At 43.8% G+C, this 20,751-nt stretch overlaps 1 protein-coding gene across 1 annotated transcript; it reads right to left on the bottom strand.

The window, feature by feature from the left end:
* Positions 1-1,236: 1,236 nt before the first annotated feature.
* Positions 1,237-18,870, bottom strand: GALR1 (galanin receptor 1). The gene is made up of 3 exons (XM_065400145.1): positions 18,181-18,870; positions 10,918-10,983; positions 1,237-1,554 (listed from the first exon to the last, which is right to left on the bottom strand). The coding sequence occupies exons 1-3, from the start codon at positions 18,868-18,870 to the stop codon at positions 1,237-1,239; spliced, it is 1,074 nt and encodes a 357-aa protein (XP_065256217.1).
* Positions 18,871-20,751: the final 1,881 nt, after the last annotated feature.

The following is a 20,751-nucleotide window of genomic DNA, read 5'->3' as shown; positions in this document are numbered from 1 at the left end:
GAAGGTCAGAATGTCAGCTGGTATATACTGATGTACCTGTATTAAGGACAATGGAGGTACACCACTTTACACTAGCTGAGGATCTGGAACAAAGTGGAACTACTCAAGTTAGTTAAATGTCTACAGGATTGGACCATTTAATTTGTCTTAAAAATACTAACTGTATTTTTTTCCAACTTAAAGCTATTAAGCTGTCTGATATTAAGACTCTAATAGAACCGTTGGAATGCTAATGTCAACAATTTCAACCCCCATTTAAAGCTTCCTTCAAAGAATAGCAATGTGTGTGTGTATGAACATATCCATAAATTAATGTTTAAGCTGAAATATATTTAGAAATATATCAATAACTAGAAATGGCATAATATATATATATATATATATATATATATATATATACACACAGAGGCCTGAAACAAACCCTTCCCACTTTGACTACATCAACCTATGTTATGCCACAATTATGTGAGTGCCTTAAGCAAAATTTTATAAAGGTGTAACCATTGTTTTGTATATGCAGCCAGGCTAGGCACACAAAGTACAACCTCAGTACCTCAATAACATGGTGTAAATTCTACAGTTATATAGTTAGTTTAGCATTTCTTCTCTAAGTAATTACTTCAGCATATGAAAATTATTTCTGTTCAACATTTGCTTAAAAACAAACAAAACCGTTGTCAGAACCAACCTTGAAGAGATGACTGAAGTTTTAATTATCTTTGAACTCTAACCATTCCTTTTGAAATCATAGTACTGCACCATTAATTACCTTTCTTTGAGGTGAGAGCTAATTCCCCCCCACACACACACACAATTTATAGAATAAAGTTTGACGTTATAGAACTGGATTAGGAATTGTACAATTGCATTCTATGTTAACATATTTGTGTTATAGGCGCAATTGGAATATGCTGTATGTTAATATTTATAAATAGCAAGTTATTAGTTTTCCTACTAAATGAATAAGAGGGCTAGTACTGACATACCACTACCCACTTTTTCTGGAACATCTTTCAAAGGACAGATCTTCATTTGAACCATGCTAGACAAAGATGTCTAATATTAAGAATGGCCACAGTTATCTGGTAAATGTAAGGAAACTGAATTTTTTAGTTCTACCAATTATCAAGCTAAAGCTGAAGCTGAAGCTCTTTTTAGGAGCTCATTGTGCTTTTCTAGACGTCTAGTCCACACATATGAAAACCCAACATGACAGGATTTTTTTTTAATTGTTGCTCACACATGAGTACAATTGGTAGACGGTGCTGTATCTATCGGACTTTTACTTTCTTTAACATCATTCAGAGGTGATTCATTATCTATCTGGCATTTGAAGACTTGTTTGTAGGCCTTCCTAAAATTTTCAGAGAGGAATGCGTATATAATAGGATTTACAGAAGAATTGCTGTAAGCCAGGCAGTGCGCTGTTACTCTGAAGAGAAATGAAGCTTGAGTCAGTGGGAAAACTCCAAATTCAGCCCAGAGGTGGATCACATGATGTGGCAGCCAAGATATGCCAAAAACCACCACCACCACCAGCACAGTCTGGGCTGTCTAAGGCAGGAAAAGAGAAACATGGATGATTTATTAACACTTGAGCAAACAGTTTCAAACAACGTGCTTCAAAACCATTATTTAGGGATACAAAAATATTAGGAAAAAACACATTTCTAAACTATTTCAGTTTATCAGCCATATGTATTATATTTCATATAATTGGATTAGGTCAAGAAGAACACAGGCCCTCAAACTTCACTTGATAAACATGAGGTTCCCATTGCACGGACTGTGTGAATTCAAATGGCAGGGAGCAGTATGTAAAGATTAAGGCTCTGATTAACTACTCTGTTAGTCCAGTTTTATGTCAGTGGAACTCCACTGAGTTCAGGAGTGAAAGTAAGTCCAGTGACTTACCGGTACGCTGGGGCCAGCTTTGGCCCCCGGAAGGGGTGGGGCCTAGGGCGGAAGGAGCATGGCTGAGGGAGTCAGAACCAGCCCACCCTGTAAGGTAAGTGCCCCCCCCCCACCGGGGTAGCAGCAGCAGCCCAGGGCTCCAGGGGCTATTTAAAGGTCCCGGGGCTCCCCTGCTTCTACTGCCCTGGCCCTGTAAATAGCCGCAGGAGCCCTGGGGAAGCAGCAGGGCTCCCGTGGCTATTTAAAGGGCCTGGGGCTCCAACCCCTGCTGGGAGCCCCAGGCCCTTTAAATTGCCCCCTGGGGAAGCCGGGCCGCCCCGGTACCGCAAACCGGCTCTTGCCGGTACACCATACCAGGGCGTACCGGCTTTCTTTCACCTCTGACTGAGTTGCAATGGCGTTCCACTGACACAAAACTGGTGTAATGCAGTGGTGATGAAAGCCCTTGGGAAATGCCATAACTTTAAATCTAATAGGCTATGTTTTCTGTGTATTGCATAAAGACTTTCAAAAGACCTCCACCTAAATTCAGTTGCCACATTTTCAAAAGTGCTCAGCATCCAGCTGGCCACTTAATTTAAGTGCCTAAATGGGGACCAGAGGTCTTTTGCAAATCTGTCCATTAGCCATACAAATCCCATTAATGTTGGTGGAAATCATGGGAGTACACCCTGGTGCCCAGCAATGAAAACTGACCACAATATATGTATTAAACCTAAATTGGGAGGAGGGGGCTAATATATGCTTTTGATAATCTGGAAACCCAAGCTCACCAACAAAAACAGTATTTTAGACAAAACTAACGAATTGAGCAGAACAGACTAGACCCACTAGTGCTACCTGACTTCATTGTCCTTATTTTCATAAGGAGATGCCATCCATCTCCAATGATAGACTCTGTCAATGGGGAGTACTAGGATATAAATAGAGAAATGTTAGGCTTCTAGGATAATGGAATGCAACCGTGGCTTGGAAAAATCATTGTCGGGGCTTTCTTTAAGTTTCAGTTATTTCTTTAGGAAAATACTTGTTGTTTTGCAATTGTTTGACAAATTAACATCTATTAAGTTTCCAGCTACTATTTCTTTCAATTAGTTCATTGCTGAGAGACGTAAGCCCCATCTGAACTACCAAATTTGTCATTCACTGTTATTACATAAATAGGGTCTTGTCACTTTTACAACATGGTTTGATCTTGCCTGTGTAGATGGAATCAAACCATGTTACAGAGCTATCTTATATCCCTGGGCATAGAGCCTAGTCCCATCTACTCAAGCAACACTAAACTATGTTATAACACAGAGCCATGAAACGGTACACATCAGTGTACATGAGGTCTAGATATTTTGCTAGGTTCTTGAATTTGGGTTCTATTTACCTGTAATGACTGGTGCAGCCACTTACTCTGAACAATACATTTTTAGCTCAGGCCGGTAAGAAATCAATCTCATCTCCTTAAGAGAAGTTTGGACTGCTCATGAAAATCATTTCCATTTCAGTGACAATGGATAAAAATGTTCTGCATGGGAGATTGTGCTAATTAGTTCTCACTCAAGAGAAATGTTAGCATTAGATTTAATTCCCTTTAGCTGCAAACAGAATTTGGCTGGTATAGGAAATGTATTCAGCTCTGCCTCTGAGTAGCTTCCCTGAGCAGCAGTAGAACTTCACCTTCATTCTTAACCTCACTAACACAATCATCCACACCTAGATTCTTATTTCAATGGGCCCAATCCATCAAATAATATCCATTGCCTTTGGAGATACAAAAGCTCCAGGAAACCATCCACATCAGGGTCACCTAATCAACAGAGCAGATGGTCTGCTAAAGATGAACCTTCCCATGCCAAAAGGAAAACTCTTTCACATCCACAAGTGACGATGGAGTAGCTGGGGGAAATAAGAAGAAACAGAAGATCTTCAATGATCTGAAACTCAAAAAAGAGTCCTGTAAAAAGTGGAAACAAGGTCAAATTATGAAGGATGACTATTAAAAAACAACACAAGCATGTAGGGACAAACTTAGAAAGGCCAAGGCACAAAATGAGATTAACTAGCTAGAGACATGAAGGGCAGGGCCGGCTCTAGGCACCAGCAAAACAAGCTGGTGCTTGGGGCGGCACATTTTTAGGGGTGGCTTGGCCGGCGCCAGAATGCCGCCCCTAAAAATGTGCGCCGGCCGCCCTAGCTCACCTCCGCTGCTGCTCGCGCGCCGCTACTCGCCCTCCCTCCCAGGCTTGAGAGCCTGGGAGGGAGGGGGAGAAGCGGCGCCCACGCCGCGGCCACTCGGAGTCTCCCCCTCCCTCCCAGGCTCTCAAAGCTGGGAGGGAGGGGGAGATCCCGAGCGGCTGCGGCGCGCGAAACACTTGTTTCGCGCGCTGCTGCTCCCCCTCCCAGGCTTGAGAGCCTGGGGGGAGGAGGCAGGGCTGGGGATTTGGGGAAGGGGCGGAGTTGAGGCGGGGCCAGGGGTGGGGGTAATTAAAAAACGGGGGGGGGGGGGCGGCCAAAATTGTTTTTGCTTTGGGCGGCAAAAATCCTAGAGCCGGCCCTGATGAAGGGTAACAAGAAAACATTCTAGAAATACATTAGAAGCAAGAGGAAGACCAAGGACAGGGTAGGCCCATTACTCAGTAAGGGGGGAAAGACAATAACAGAAAATGTGGAAATGGCAAAAGTGCTAAATGCCTTTTTTTGTTTTACTTTTCACCAAAAAGGTTAGTAGCAATCAGACATCTGACATAGTGAATGCCTGTGAAAATGAGGTAGAATAGGGAAAAACAAGTTAAAATTTACTTATACAAATTAGATGTCTTCAAGTTGGCAACTCCTGTTGAAATACATCCTAGAATACTGACTGAGCTGACTGAGGAGATATCTGAGTCATTAGCGATTATCTTTGAAAATTCAAGGAAGACAGGAGAGATTCCAGAGGACTGGAAGAGGGCAAATATAATGCCAATCTATAAAAAAGGGGAATAAGGACATCCTGGGGAATTACAGACCAGTAATATAATACAGCAAATTATCAAGAAATCAATCTGTAAATACCTAGAAGATAATAAGGTGTAAGTAACAGCCAACATGAATTTGTCAAGGCCAAATCACATATAACCAACCTAATCACTTTCTTTGACAGGGTAACAAACTTTGTGGATAGGGAGAAGCGGTTGATGTGGTATATCTTGTCTTTAGTAAGGCTTTTGATAATGTCTCACATGACCACCTCATAAACCAACTAGGGAAATATAGCCTAGAAGGAGCTACTATAAGGTGGGTGCATAATTGGTTCCCAGAGGCTTGTTATAAATGATTCACAGTCAACGTGGAAGGGAATATTGAGTGGGGTCCCGCAGGGATAGATCTTGGGTTCGGTTCTGTTCAATATCTTCTCAAATGATTTAGAGAATGGCATAGAGAGTAAACTTATAAAGTTTTCAGATTATACCAAAATGGGAAGGGTTGCAAGTACTTTAGAGAATAGGATTAAAATTCAAAGTGATCAAGACAAACTGGAAAACTGGTCTGAAGTAAAGGAGAATGACATTCAACAAGGACAGATGCGAAGTACTCCATTTAGGAAGGAACAATCAATTGCACACATACAAAATGGGAAATGACTGCCTAGGAAGGAGTAATATGGAAAGGGATCTGGGATTTACAGTGGATCGCAAGCTACATATGAGTCAATAGTGTAACACTGTTGCAAAAAAAGCAAACCCCAGTAGGAGTGTTGTAAGCAAGACACGAGGAGTAATTCTTCCACTCTACTTCACGCTGATAAGGCCTCAACTGGAGTACTGTATCCAGTTCTGGACACCAGACTTCAGGAAAGATGTGGACAAACTGGACAAAGTCCAGAGGAGAACAACAAAAATGATTAACGGTCTAGAAAATATGACCTACGAAGGAAGATTGAAAAAATTGGGTTTGTTAGTCTGGCGAAGAGAAGATTGATGGGGAACATAATAAGTTTTCTTAAAAGGTTATTATGAAGAGGAGGGTGAAAAATTGTTCTCCTTAACCTCTGAGTATAGGACAAGAAGCAATGGGCTTAAATTGTAGTAAGGGATGTTTAGATGAACATTAGGGAAAAATTCCTGTCAGGGTAGTTAAGCACTGGAACAAATTGTTTAGGAAGGTTTTAGAATCTCCATCACTGGAGGTTTTTAAGAACAGATTATGGTCTAGTTCTGTGGTTTTCAACCTTTTTTCATTTGTGGATGCCTAAAAAATTTTGAATGGTAGACCCCTTTTGAAACCTTAGACATAGTCCATCGACCTCCCCAGAGGTCTGTAGACCACACGTTGAAAACCACTGTTCTATGGTAATGACAACCTTTCATAGATCCCTTAGACATAGTTTGCAGACTCCCAGGGGTCCACGGACCACAGGTTGAAAACCACTCATCTAGTTATTGCTTAGTCCTGCCTTGAGTGCAGGGAACTGGACTAGATGACCTACTGAGGTCCCTTCCAGTCCTACACTTCTATGATTCTATTTAGTGATCTTCCCACCTGTCATACTCCACAGCACTCTATCCTAGACTTGTCTTACCTCTGCACACACTCTCCCATTGTGCCCTAAATGAGTTCCTTCAAGCCTAAAGCCAGATCCATCTCTTGTGTAACTTCACTGGCTACAGTGGGATTATGTTATGGATAAATATAAAAACTAGCATGAAATAACCCATGTGTTTGATTCTAGAGTAGGTAGTGAACAAGATTCAGGCAACCTGTAGTCTCTGGGGCAGATCCTCAGCTGGTGTAAATTGTTGTAGAGCAGGGGTTCTCAAACTTCATTGCACCACGACCCCCTTCTGACAACAAAAATTACTACACAACCGCAAGAGGGGGCACCGAAGTCTGAGCCCACCCAAGCACTGCTGCCTGGGAGGAGGGGCCAAGCCCTAGGGCTTCAGCCCCAGGCAAGGGGCCTGTAACCTGAGCCCCGCTGCCCAGGGCTCAAGCTCTCGGGCTTCAGCTTTAGCCCCAGGCGGTGAGGCTCAGGCTTCAGCCCTGGGCTCCAGCAAGTCTAAGCCAGCCCTGGCGACCCCTTTAAAATTGGGTTGTGACCCACTTTGGGGTCCCGACCCACAGTTTGAGAACTGCTGTCATAGAGTATGTCACTGTATCTGACAATTTTCACAGCTGAGGATCTGTCCCTCTGTTTAAAAAATAAAATATGTTTGTGAAGGGGAGTGGACAGCAAGAGGACACCTCTCCCAAGTCTGTTTCTAGGGGCAGTAGTAGGGGATAGGAAGGACAAGACAGAGCAAGGAAATTTTTGCAAAATTTTGAAATATTTGCAAATAATGAGCCAGGTCCTCAGCTGATGCAAATCAATAAAACTCTGCTGATATCAATAAAAGTGTGCTAATTTACAACAGCACAGAATCTGCCTAATAAAAGATCTGTCTTAATAAAGGATTACAAATAGGACCCTTCAATTTAGTAAAGATTCCCACTGGGAACTGAAATACTGTGTTTATCACACACACATTTTCAGAAGGAAACAAAAAGGAAAATAAACCTACAGATTTTTTTTTCAGAAATTTCTTTTTTTCCTACAGCTATGACATAAAGAAAGCAAAGTGCCGTACCCCTTTCATTATGTTAACATTTTGATCCAAAGCAGAATAATATGGATAATTGTATACCTGCTCAACTTACTAAGAGAAATTTGTCTCTGTCCTTATTTACACCCAAGCAACCCCCTCCCTCCCCCCCAATTTTAGTTGGATGGCATAGAATTTAGGGCAGATTTTGTCCCTGTGTCTCTTAAATCTATCATGCTTAAGATACGTGGTACCTGCGGGATGCATAAGGGTGCGTAATGGTTTGACAATCCTCGCACATCTGTTTTATTCCATTATCCCTCTCAAGCCTAATTCCAAAGTTTACCTTTACAACATTATCGGTATAATCTGCAACCAAGGAAACGCTACAGGGCTGCTCTTGTTTATTTAATGGGATGACTCTTAACATTACACATAAATAAATAAATAAAACTACCTGAAATATAATTTCAGGAAATACGCTAATTCTAATATATTAATGCTAATGTTTTGTGTGTGATCAATAAATATACAAAAATAGTATTCTGGCAAACATTTATTTTGCATTTAACTTTTTTCTTATATATGAAAGTCTAATTTAAAAATCCACTTCTGAAGTCCTTAATCAGGCAAAACTCCCATTGGTTTGAATAAGGTGCGAAACATAGGTTTAGGCCCTAAATGCAGAATGAAAATGAGCAAGAGTTCTTGTTATTTAGAAGAAATAATAATTTAAAGTAGCCTTACAGAAAAAATATATACTATGTAAAATTGTATTGCCAACCCCAAGCATTCAACTGTCATTAGTTGGGCCCCAAAAACTCAAGAGATTGATTTAAAACAATTATATTTTTCAAACAGTGCTATTTTGGTTAATTTTGTTTGCCTTCTGGTTTTTGAGCCCTTAAGGTACATAAGGGTACACTTTTTTATTGTTAAATTAAAGCTCAGATTTTCATATAACCACATGACTCCAAGAGCTGAAGCTTTAAAAACACCAAAAGTCACAAGACGCGCAATAAAAATCACAAAAGTTGGCGACTTTCTGAACCTTTAGTAGTTATATCATTGGTCCCAATTCCACAAAGTACTTAAGTATCTTGCTTAATCAGAGATTTAATGCCTAATCCTTTTAAGACTGTGCCTCTAAAAAAAAATCTTGACTAGTGTTTCTATCAGAAATTAGGGATTGTATAAATACTGTCTAAATTAGGGCCTGATCCAATCCAGTCTGCACAGGCAATGCCCTGCATGCATGTGGATCTCCATTTACTTCAGTGAGATTCTGCATGGGCATATGATTATATCCATCAGCTCAGACTGCACTAGAATGACCAGGTGTCTGGTTTTCAACTGGAACACCTGGTCGAAAAGGGATCCTGGCGGCTCCGGTCAGCACCGCTGACTGGGACGTTGACTCTCTGGTTGGCAGCGCCGTGCAGCAGGGCTGGCAGGCTCTCTGCTAGCCTCTGTGCTGCACGGCCCCTGGGAAGCAGCCGGCATGTCCACCCTCTGGCTCCTATGCGTATGGGCAGCCAGGGGGCTCTGCACGCTACCCCCGCCTCAAGCACGACTCCCGCAACTCCCATTGGCAGGGAATTGTGGCCAATGAGAGCTGTGGGGGTGGTGCCTGCGGATAAGGCAGCACGCAGAGCTGCCTGGCTGCCCCTCCATGTAGGAGCCGGAGAAGGGACATGCTGCTGCTTCCACTGCACCCCTGACCCCCTCCCGGGCCCCAACTCCCTCCCCCAGCCCCAATCCCCCTCTCGCCTTCCAAAGCCCTCAGTCCCAGACCGGAGCACCCTCTTTCACCCCAAAACTCTCATCCTCAGCCCCACCCCAGAGCCCACACCCCCAGCCAGAGCCCTCACTCCCCCCCGTGTCCCAACCCCCTGCCCCAGCCCTGATCCCCCTCCCACCCTCCAAACCTCTCGGTCCCAGCCTGAAGCACTCTCCTACACCCCAAACGCCTCATCCTCAGCCCCACCCCAGAGTCTGCATCCCCAGCCAGAGCCCTCACACACACACCCGCACCCCAACCCCCTGCCCCAGCCCTGATCCCCCTCCTGCCCTCCAAACCCCTCAGTCCCAGCCCAGAGTACCCTCCTGCACCCCCAACCCCACCCCAGAGTCTGCGCCCCCAGCCAGAGCCCTCACCCCCACACACACCCCAACTCCCTGCCCCAGCCCGGAGCACCCTCCCACACCCTGAACCCCTCATTTCAGGCCCCAGCCCGGAACCCACACCCCCGAGTCCAGAGCTCGTACCTCCTCCCACATACCAACCCCCTGCCTCAGTCCAGAGCCCCCTCCCATACTCTGAACCCCTTGGCTCCACCCCCTAGCCCGGAGCCCTCTCCTGCACCCCAATCCCCTCCTCCCTGGCCCCACCCCACAGCCCACACCCTCAGCCGGAGCTGTCACCCCCCTTGTATCCCAACCCACTGCCTCAGCCTGGAGCCCCCTCCCACACTCTGAACTCCTTATTTCTGGCCCCACCCCAGAGTCTGCACCCCTAGCCAGAGCCCTCACCCCCTCCCAAACCCCAGCCCCCTGAGCCGGCCTGGTGAAAATAAGCGAGTGAGTGAGGGTGGGGAGAGCGAGCAACAGAGGGAGGGGGTGAGCAGGGGGTGGGGCCTCGGAGGAGAGGCGGGGTAGGGGTGGGACAACGGTGTTCGGTTTTGTGCAAGTAGAAAGTTTGTAACCCTAGACTGCATAGCTGTGCCCTAAAGATTTATTTGACTCCATTGTTCATAAATATAGAAGTTGGGCAAGAAACTCCTGGTTTCAAGTCTGCTCAAAATTAGAACTCTATATGCCTCCTGGTGCCAAGTCTGCTCAAAATTAGAACTCTATATGCTGTATTACCAGATAAATTCACTATGATACAGACCCTTCTATACAGTCCTAAAGAACAATATTAGCTTTGTGATTTAAAGATCTTTTCCAAATCCTATTGCAGTATTAGTAATGGGTGTTTAATTTAAGCCCTGAACAGCAGAGAATAAAAACAGTTTTCATGATGGCAAAGTTTTAAAAGAGGATCAGGAAGTACAATAAACCTTATTTAGAAGGTTTATCTTAAAAATCAGAAATTCTTCGTATTACATCAAAAATTACATTAGCAGAAAAAATTCACAAGAAAGGGAAAACACACAGGAGAACTGAAAAGTACTTTTATACTAGAAATACGTCTGAGTCACAAGGACTGGCTCTGGATCTGGTTTTCACATCCTCAAAAGTTCAAGGTATAAAGATCTAGAATAGTGGCTTAGCCCATTGTAGAGACTAGGGGCCAAATGCAAAATTCAAATCTGGTTTCAGGTTTGGATTTTAAACCCTCAATGTTCAAGTGTATTTAGATTCAAGTCCATCTCTTTGTTACACCTTTGGTAATAATCAACATTACATTGAGAAGTTAGCATGCTTGGTAAGGAAAGCAATCTACCTTTTTCTTGGATGCTTTTGACTTCTTTGACATGTTTCTCAGCTTTTTATGCAGATGATTAAGGACCTGAAAAAGATAAATGCAAGGTGTACATTAAACTGCTTTTAAAATTAAAGGACATATTTTTCAAAATTATGCTGTCCAATATTGCTTGCAAATGTTGATGTATCCAGTCTACACATTTCAAAAGTGTAATCTGTAATATCTAATCTGCACCTGTGGGAATCAACAAATATGAAGCACATAAGTTATTTAATTCTAATATAAAAAACAGATGCATCACATAACAAAATATGCATGGCAGTGAACCCAATCTGCCAATAAACATAAACCTGTTCTACAATAATTTGTAACTGGCAATCATTTTCCTTCCATAAGAATGTCTATGTTTGTGAATTTAGGATGACCTTCTCTGCACATAAAATAAAAAAATGTATATTTTGAACCGTAACTTTCTTTAGTCTTCTGCGTAATTTGCATTCATCAGCTGGATATTTGGTTAAAATAATCACCCCTTGGAGCTGTCTGATTTTGAAGAAGGAACCTAAAAATGTTTTTTAATTAATTTATACAAAAACGTGTCACAAGTGAAATATGACCTTTATGCAAGACTTGCCATGACTTGTTATGTAACTGTAGTAGGTCAGTTTTTTATTCTGGCAACAGAATTGATTTGTCATTGAAGAGCAGCTTCGAAATTGTAACAGAACCTTGATAGTCTGTGCACAAGAATTTTGGGTAGTGTAGCAGGAACATATTTTGGCTGCAACCATCGTTCACTCTGAAATTAAGAGTATTTGTAGGCCAGGATCTGAAGAAAAAAAATTGCCATGCAAATGTTTATGGAGAAGTATTCTGTATAATACAAAAAAAAGAAACATTCAATAAAATGGAAAGGTGACAAATTCAAATACGCAATTAGACTATGGAACTCATTGCCACCGGATGTCATGAAGACCAAGAATTTAGCAAAATCAAAGGAGGGATTGGGTATTTATATGGATAACAAGACTGTTCAGAGTCATAACAGTACATACTTTTACAGAGTTTTAGGAGGGATAGAAAACCACATGCTTCAGGGTTTATAAACCAATCTCAATTTAGAGGTTAGAAAGAGACTTCCCTGGGGGCAGATTATCCCATATCTGCCTATCGTGGTGTCTTTTGCCCCTTACTCTGTACCATCTGGTTCTGGTCACTTTCAGCGACAGGATATTAGATAAGATGGATCATAGATCTGATCCAGTATTAATCATATGTTCTGAAAAATGTATCCAATGAGTTAAAAAGAAAAAGGATATATTTCTGAATGATGATGGTCACTTGTGGGGGAAGAGGAAAGATGTTCCACTTTTAAAAGACTGCCTGAGACCTGAAAACATCAATTAAAGACAATTTTTATGTAAATCCAAGGCTAAAAGTATTATAACTGTTAAATACATTAGAAGTATATTAGTTCAGCAGTATATACATACCAACAACTCAATCCTGCATCTTTTTGGTACATCTCAATCTCCATTCTTCTGCATCTTCCTGACATGACACAAACTGTCAGTAAACAAACTTGGACCCACGAAGAGGATGAAAGGGACACATAGATTGGCCTTTGATCATAGAATATCAGGGTTGGAAGGGATCTCAGGAGATCATCTAGTCCAACCCCCTGCTCAAAGCAGGACTAATCCCCAGACAGATTTTTTGCCCCAGATCCCTAAATGGCCCCCACAAGGATTGAACTCACAACCCTGGATTTAGCAGGCCAATGCTCAAACCACTGTGGCCTTGGCTGAACCCCCAGACCTCTCCACCTCAATGGTATAAGGAGACCAGAGGGCAAGAACAGCCCTTTTCCCAGACTTCCATGAGAAGAACTCCTGGGTTCTTGTAGAGAACCTGGGGCAATGATCTTGCTTCTCCTGACTCCTGCTTCCCTCCTCTCACGTGGGCAAAGGGAGGGAAGAGAAAATCCTGGCTGCTTCTGCCAGAGTAATATACAGAATAAGCAGTTTCTAGCAAGTTATGAGTAGGAGCTGGATGAGGGGATGAGAGCAGTGAGTGGTGTATGTGTGGCTGACTTTGGAAGACAGTAAGAGCCAGTGAGAGAGAAGTGAAAACCATTCTTACAGCATACACTAAATATGGGCTTGGTGGGGTCTATTATGCTGTTTTCCAGATGCCAGTCAGGATTTGACCCCAAGTAGTTTTTAAAACATCTACTTCTGCATTTGTAGCTGCTGGTACCACTGCAGGATTTTTAGGGAAAAAGCCTGTAACATGCAGAATGCATCCAAGTGAGCCTGGTACCAAGATGTAATACTCCATCTGTGCTCAGAAAGCTAGCTGAAGTGAAGGGTCACTTTTTATATTTTTAAGCAGCCTGGAGAAGATAGCTGACTCACACAACTAAATCCCCACTCACTTAGCTTAAAATGTACTCCATACTCTTTTCTAACAAGAATTTATGTCAAAAGACTTCAAATCTGGAAAAACAATTCCTTATGTTAAACTTTTCAAGCTCCCAGCTTTCATACACCTGTTTTTTCAGATCATATTTTGCTCTCAGGAAAGAATAAAATGGAATAAATTCTCCTGATTAACCCGTGGTTTTGCAGGGTCTTTTATGACCATGGCGGTAGAAGAGTCTTCAAGCCATCACTGACTGTGTTACCAAAAAAAAGTGCATAATATAAATTGCTGGAATGTAACCCATGTATATGTCTCCTTTATGCTGGATCAGGCTCCTCCCTTTCTCTCTCTCTCTCTTCCCCCCCTCTCCTCCTGAAATCATATTGGAGGAGAGAGGGGGAGGAAGAGAGCGAGAGAGAGAGAACATGGTTTAAGTGACCCTGCTGCTTTTCTGGCATATATATTTCCACCAAACAACATACAAGCATAAACACTGCACAGTTTTAAAGCATATTTGATTTCTTGCTACTTACAGCCATTTCATTGGTTACACTTTCATTATTGGTAGCTCCTGGAAAGATCCATTTAAAAGAATGCCCCTGAGCAGATTACACAAGGTAATTGTCTAATAATAATGACCTGTATGTTGATATATGTAAACATTGCATTCTGAACCACGATTTGTCAAATAAATCTTATTTACATTCAAATATCATTGTCAGCAGTGCCATAGTCATGGTAATGGGACCAACTCCAATTACTACAGCACAGCCTTTCATTCCATTCTACTTAGTATTGTGTCACTACTACTATTATAGATTTTATTTATTTTTATTTTTATTGGTGGGTCTGGATTATACCTCTTCCATTAACATCCTCCTGCTGAAACTTGGGATACAAGATTTCAGTCCACAGTTCAGAATGTTCAGGATATTAGTACATAATGGAGCCAGGTTTCTCTTAGTATTTCTAAAGGCAAAAGTAAAAAATAGGGCAGTTATTAATATTTGAAATGGATAAATGGACAATAATCATTTAGGGCCATATCCTGCCACATGAGTAGTCCCATCAAAGCCAATGACCAAGATTTTCAAAAGTGACTAATATTGTAGTTACCTCAGTTTCTGGGTGCCATGATTTTTGTGTGCCCAACATGAAAGAGTCCTGGTTTTCAGAGGATAGCTTTAAGCTTTTTCAACTTGGGCACCCAAAAACTGAGTCACCCAAAATCACTAGTCACTTTTGACTTCCTTGGTAAATGGGAACTGAAGATGCTCAGGACCTCCCAAAATGAGCTTTGGCACTTTGCAGGCTTGAGCCGTTGGGCCTTAATTGGCACTTTTTAATGTGTAATCCTATAGTAACCTCATAATAGTACATACAATAAACTAATATGTAAATAATAAAAGAAATATGTTATCTTATGACAAATCACACTTACCGAAGAGCCATTTCAAGCTATCCATCAAATAATATGCACTTAACTTAATACTCACTACTGAACTATTAAATAGTTAATCACTGCTTATACATCTCATTGCATGCGAATGCCAGCTCTGGTTTTCTCTGGGCTTGCAGGAGGATAGATTTTAGAAATACTCATCACTGTTTCTGTATTTCTGTAATTTGTAATGATGCTGTTGTCTCTCAGCAAGAGCTGTCCTTTTGCTAGTACTTCCCAGTAGGATGTGAATTCTCTGATAATGTAATTTAAGACAGAGGGAATACAGCTAGCCTGCCATTTAAATACATAAAAAACGAAGGAAATTACAATTTGCATAAAAAAAACCAAGAACTTGCCTTACAACAGTCCTGAAAATGCCATATATTCAAATAGAGAACTGCATTCCCTTTGTCTTAAACTACATTATGAGAAGACTGAAGCTTCCTTATCATTATTATTTCACAGATCCTCAGCTGGCGTAATTCAATGTAGCTCCACAGAAATCAATGAAGTTACATCAATTTATACTAGCTGCAGATCTGACCTAGTAATATGCTCTATAACTAAATGTTGCCATTGATGTACCTGTTATATTACACAGTAATTTTCCTTTCACACTGTGTGTACTGGGAAGCCAAGATGTCATGGGTTGTGTTTATTTCAATAGAATTCTATGTTAATTTGCTGAATGGAGCTTCATGATGACTCCTTTGCTGGACATATACTATCGCAGCCATGGCATTGACAAATTTAAGGCTGAAACTCTGTCGTTGATTTATTGCCATTCCAATCTTAACCTACCCTACCCCCTGCTCACCCAGATGTGCCAAAATACTGCAGGTGGAGTTTTGTCAATGACTTTAGTGACAGTAGGAGTGAGCCCTTATGTTGCAGACAGATTCCAAGTGCCTCCCGCAAAGGGCTGAGTTTACTCAGTTCTCACTGCCACGAATGAGTGTTGAGGGTGGTGAGCAACTCACACCTGGATCCTGACTTCAGCGGGAGCAGGATTAGGCCTGTCATCTCAGAGCCCTTCAATTCCTAACCAAAACAAGGGTGAAATAAGGACAGCTTGGTAGCGAATTAAGAAGGAGATTTCAGATGTAACTTTGAATTGCCTTGATTTCTTGGCTGTGACAACATTTTAATGTTAATTAAACATTCATTTAATTAGTGTAGTTAACCCCTATTTCAGGCTATTTTAACTTGACCGTAAAAGATTTGCTTTGGGCATAAACTTGACATTCAGGGACTCAGATTTAAAGATTTTTTTAAAATCAAATTATTTATATTAATATTTATAGTAAATAGTTATTTTTGTAATCAAAATGGTGTGATTATATTAACTTTAATATTACAATAAAGTCTGTTAACAAAACAATCCCTTTTAATTTTGTTTTTAAATTCCACAAGTAAAAATTTATAATTTTAAAAAACATTCACACTTGTTTAACTTACAAAACTTCTTTCATGTAAAAAAACAAGGGTTTAGAGGCCGTTACTCAATATTGTGAATGAGGCTCTTTTGGCTATAAAATTATTAATACTTATTAATTAAAAATTAATGTTTAAAAAAGGCATCTTCTGAGCATGTCCATTAACACTTTCTCCATATCTGTTACTATCTTTATTTAAATACGGTGATGATCAAATCTATGGTATTGGTTACTTCCCCCTCAGTCCACACAGTAACTCCTATTACAGACAATGAGAAATCCACCCACCACACAGAGAAAAGAGAAATAAACCTTTAAGGGCTGATACTAATTTTAATTTTTTGCCTTTTTGCCACTTTGACACCTCTGTCATTTTAAATGTTGTTTTTGCCATGTAATTTAGAAACTTTGTCTTTTGAATACAAGCATATTTCAAAGTGTTTTAAAATGCAGGTTTTCACTCTATCAGCCCTTTTTTCCACATCACAATTAATGAATTTATACACAAACTATATAAATTAGACACTCCAACCCCCTCAAAACATGTTTGCTTTGGAGGAACTGATCCCTCAGCAAGACGGCAGACTTTACTCACATGAGCAGAACTATTAACTTCAATGCAATTTACTGGAGTGAGTAAGAACTAAGGAAGCGAGTAAAGGTTTGCAAGATCTCAGTAAAAGAACTGTCCAGTCAGACTGTATTCAACCTGTTCTAGATTCTGGAGAACAGCAGTCTAAACTGGTGCTTCCTTCAAAGCTGCAGAAAACACTGGTACAGAAAATGGATCATTGCCTGAGCGGGGAAGGGGGGAGAGTGAGTGTGTCACAGTTAAGCCCCTTTCATCAGAAACTTGCTCATCATCAAGCGATTGCTTTCTGGCAGCAAAAGGCGTGATCCTGAGCCCCCTGAAGTCAGCGGCAAAGCTCCCATTAACTTCAGCTGATGCAGGATGAGGCTCCCTAACGAGCGGGCAGCGTGCCTGTTGCTCTTAGTGTCTTTTAACTGGACGTTAAGAAATAAGTGGTAGAACAGGCATCGTACAGATCATCAGGACCCCAGTAATAATGTGGCTGGGTTTTGTTTAAGTGCAGTATGTTTTAAATCATTTCAATTTGATTTTTTTATATGTTAACAACTTTGCACACTGTTGCACTTTGCCCAGTTCGGGGCTCATCACCCAGCACTACGGGAAAACACAGAGTGTTTATCGCAGCTGAAATGGAGATTTTAAAAAGAAGTTTTTTCTAAAAAAAATGAAACCTACCAGAGGATACGCCCACAACCGCCTATACTATATCTCCTCCCCCGTTTACTGCTGCACCCTCGGACCCACACAGGTGTGATGTTCCCCGAAACACCTTCCAACTGGACATTCCTAGCCTATAAATCCACACGTGTAACTCCATCCACACTTGAGTCTACCCCCACTCCCTTACACACACCGAAACTTCAACCCCTCCCATGTCCTTACCTCTGTACCCTCTTTCCATGCACGCATCCCAAAACTAACCCTCATACCCTAGCGCTCTGCTACTGCACCCACACACAAACCATGTAGCCCACCCATCTACCCGCACTTTTGCAAATGCTAACACCCTATACCCCGCCCTATCCTATACCTATGCCTATACCCCTTCCTCTACACACTCATCGTTATATCTTTACGACTATAGCTACACTCACCCCTGTAACTATGCCCCGTACACACATATACACTTTATACCAGCATCCCATTCCTGTAACTACCCCATACACACACCCTACAGCTAAAGCCCACCCCTGTAACTGTACCCCAAACTCTCTCACACACCCTATGGCTACACCCCACCTCTGTAACTGTACCCCCAAACACTCACCCGCCCTATACCTACGCCCCTGTAACTACCACATACACACCCCTATAGCTATACCCCTCGTATCTGCACCCCGTACACCCATCCCCTGCACCCCCGACATCCTCCCCTTCGTACCCACCTTGGCGTAGCAGAAGGAGATGAGCAGCAGCGGCAGCAGGTAGCCGAAGACGAAGGTGCAGACCACGTAGACCTTCTTGTGCTGGGGGTTGGGCCACTGCGCCCAGCAGAAGGTCTGGTTGCTGGCGTCCCGGTGGAAGAGGCGCTGGTGGTGCGCGACGGGCGAGGCCATGGCGATGGAGAGCGCCCAGATGAGCCCCACGCCCAGCAGCGCGTTGCGGGAGACCCGCAGGACGGAGGCGCGGCGGGAGTGCACAATGGCCACGTAGCGGTCCACCGACATGGCGGAGAGGGTGAAGATGCTGACCAGCATGGAGACGGTGAAGAAGTAGTGGATGAACTTGCAGATGACGGCGCCCAGCACCCAGGTGGGCAGCACGTAGACCGTGGACTGGAAGGGGATGCAGAAGAGCAGGTAAGCCAGGTCGGCGATGCTCAGGTTGAGGATGAAGATGTTGGTGGTGCTGCGGGGCTTGCCCGGCTTGCTCCTGGCCAGCACCGTGATCACCAGCGAGTTGCCCAGCACCCCCAAGGCGAAGATCACGCCGAAGACGATCAGGGTGAGGAAGTTCTCGATGCCGATGCCGAAGAGGGCCTTGGTGTCCTGCTCCTCCCCCGAGAGGTTGAATTCCCCCCGGGGGGGCCTTTCGCTCTGGTTCAGGAAGAGAATCGCAATCGCCTCGGGCTCCATGGCTGCTGCGGCTGCCCCCCAGCAACAGCTGGGACGGACGGAGGAGAACAAACAGCGCCCTTGTCCTGCACACGGGTCCCGCACCTCGCCCCCAGAGACGCCCACAGCCCGTGCTGCTGCGGAGGCACCGAGGGAGCCCCACGCGCCCAGCAGAAGAAGGGGGTGGAGGGGAGTTTGCCGCCGCGCTCACGAAGCTGCGAAACTTTCTGGTGCCTGAAGGGTGGGTGGCATCTCGCCTCTGCTGCTCACCGGCTCAGCGCCTAGTGCGTGGTAGGGGCTCCCGGGATGCAGCCCGCCGGGGCTGGCTCACACACGCAGGCACCCGCCTCAGGGATTTGCGGAGGGGGCTTGGCAGGGGAGCTACTGGGGGATCCTCGTGGTAAAATGCGCCCACAGCGGCGCTGCCCAGCTCCGTCTCCTTCGCAGTTCCGCCACGGCTGCGGGGTTTGGGTCCCCCCAGCGCTGTGCCACCAAAGGGCAGAGCCGGAGAGCAGCGCTGGGCGAGTGTGCGGGGACCTCAGCTCTCCCTGAGAGCGCAGCAGCCTCCCTGGGCCCTCCCCGCTCCCTCCACCTCCTCTCCAGCCGGCTCCTCCGCGGCTGCCTCCCGCGCGCTCTCCAGCCACCTGGCTCCGGCAGGGCGCTTCCAGCGCGCTGCCTCTTCCGAAGGGAACTTGCCGCCCCGCCGGGCTGCACGTGTACGCAGCTCCTAACTCGCCACAGCAGCCTAGCTAATCGCGCCGCTATACGCTAGCATCCCCTACGCTGCCTATCAGCAACCCCCGTGCCAATCCAGAGCCAGGAGGACTCACCCTCCTCCACCCTCACACCTCCCCTCAGCCCTCCCACGCTTCCTGTTCCAGCCCATGCACTGCTGAGCCCCAGCCTCCAGGACTCATCTTTTCCCATCAAAGGCAAGCAGAGTTAATACTGCTGCGTCGCACGCAGCTCGCGTCCCTTCCCATCTCTGGAAGGCTGGTTGGGGACTTACCTTTCGCTGGTTTGTGTGTTTGTGTGTGTGTTAATTGGAACCACAACCAACTTCTCCAAACAGAGGGCCAGCTCCTGCTGCCACACACAGGGGACTGTAGCCAATAAATAGACAGCACTGTACATCTAGACAGTGGTTCACAAAAACACGCCATGATCCCTGCCATGGTTTAGGTTTTGCCCTTATCAGCCGACGCACAATTTCAAAAGTTAAACAGGTGTATGAAGATGTGTGACTGATGCTGCCTGAGGGCCCCGACCTCTGAGATGCCTCAGCATCCTTCTTTCCTGGAGGATGCTCAGCCCCTCACGAGGATTGGGTTCATAAAGCCCAATCTTGTAAGCCTTATTATGGACCTTCTTCAGGAAAGCACCAAAGTTTAAATCCATACCTGTTCATGACAGCAAAGAAGCACATGCTCAAGTCTTGCCCGGAAGATAGATACCTTATGAAATAGGGACCTGTGTGCGTAGTCCCATTGAAATCAGCTGCAGGATCAAAACTTTAGCTCTGATCCTGAAAACTCATGCATGCAAATAACTCTGCATAAAAATTGTCCCATTGACATTAAAAGCACTAATTTGTGCCACTATGTGTAGGTGTTTGCAGGATTGCAGACTTGGCCCCCAGTTCCTGACAACATCTTTCTTCAGGAAGGGTAAAGAAGCATATCCTTACATTCCAGTGAAGTCAATGTGTTAGTTAAACTAAATGCATGTTTAAGTGCTTTCTTGAACCGGGATGGATTTAACTACATGATAACCATTTTCCTGAACTGGGGCCTTAGTTTGCTGCAAGCCTAAGTCTGGACTAAATATATTTTAAATGGCATTAATTTCATTTCTATGTTCACAATTTTTATTAAAGTTTTGTAATACAGATAAGTTCACAAA

Source organism: Emys orbicularis, chromosome 2, assembly GCF_028017835.1.
Source record: "Emys orbicularis isolate rEmyOrb1 chromosome 2, rEmyOrb1.hap1, whole genome shotgun sequence".
Classification (NCBI taxonomy): domain Eukaryota; kingdom Metazoa; phylum Chordata; order Testudines; family Emydidae; genus Emys; species Emys orbicularis.
This window is presented reverse-complemented; position numbering and strand designations above follow the sequence as displayed.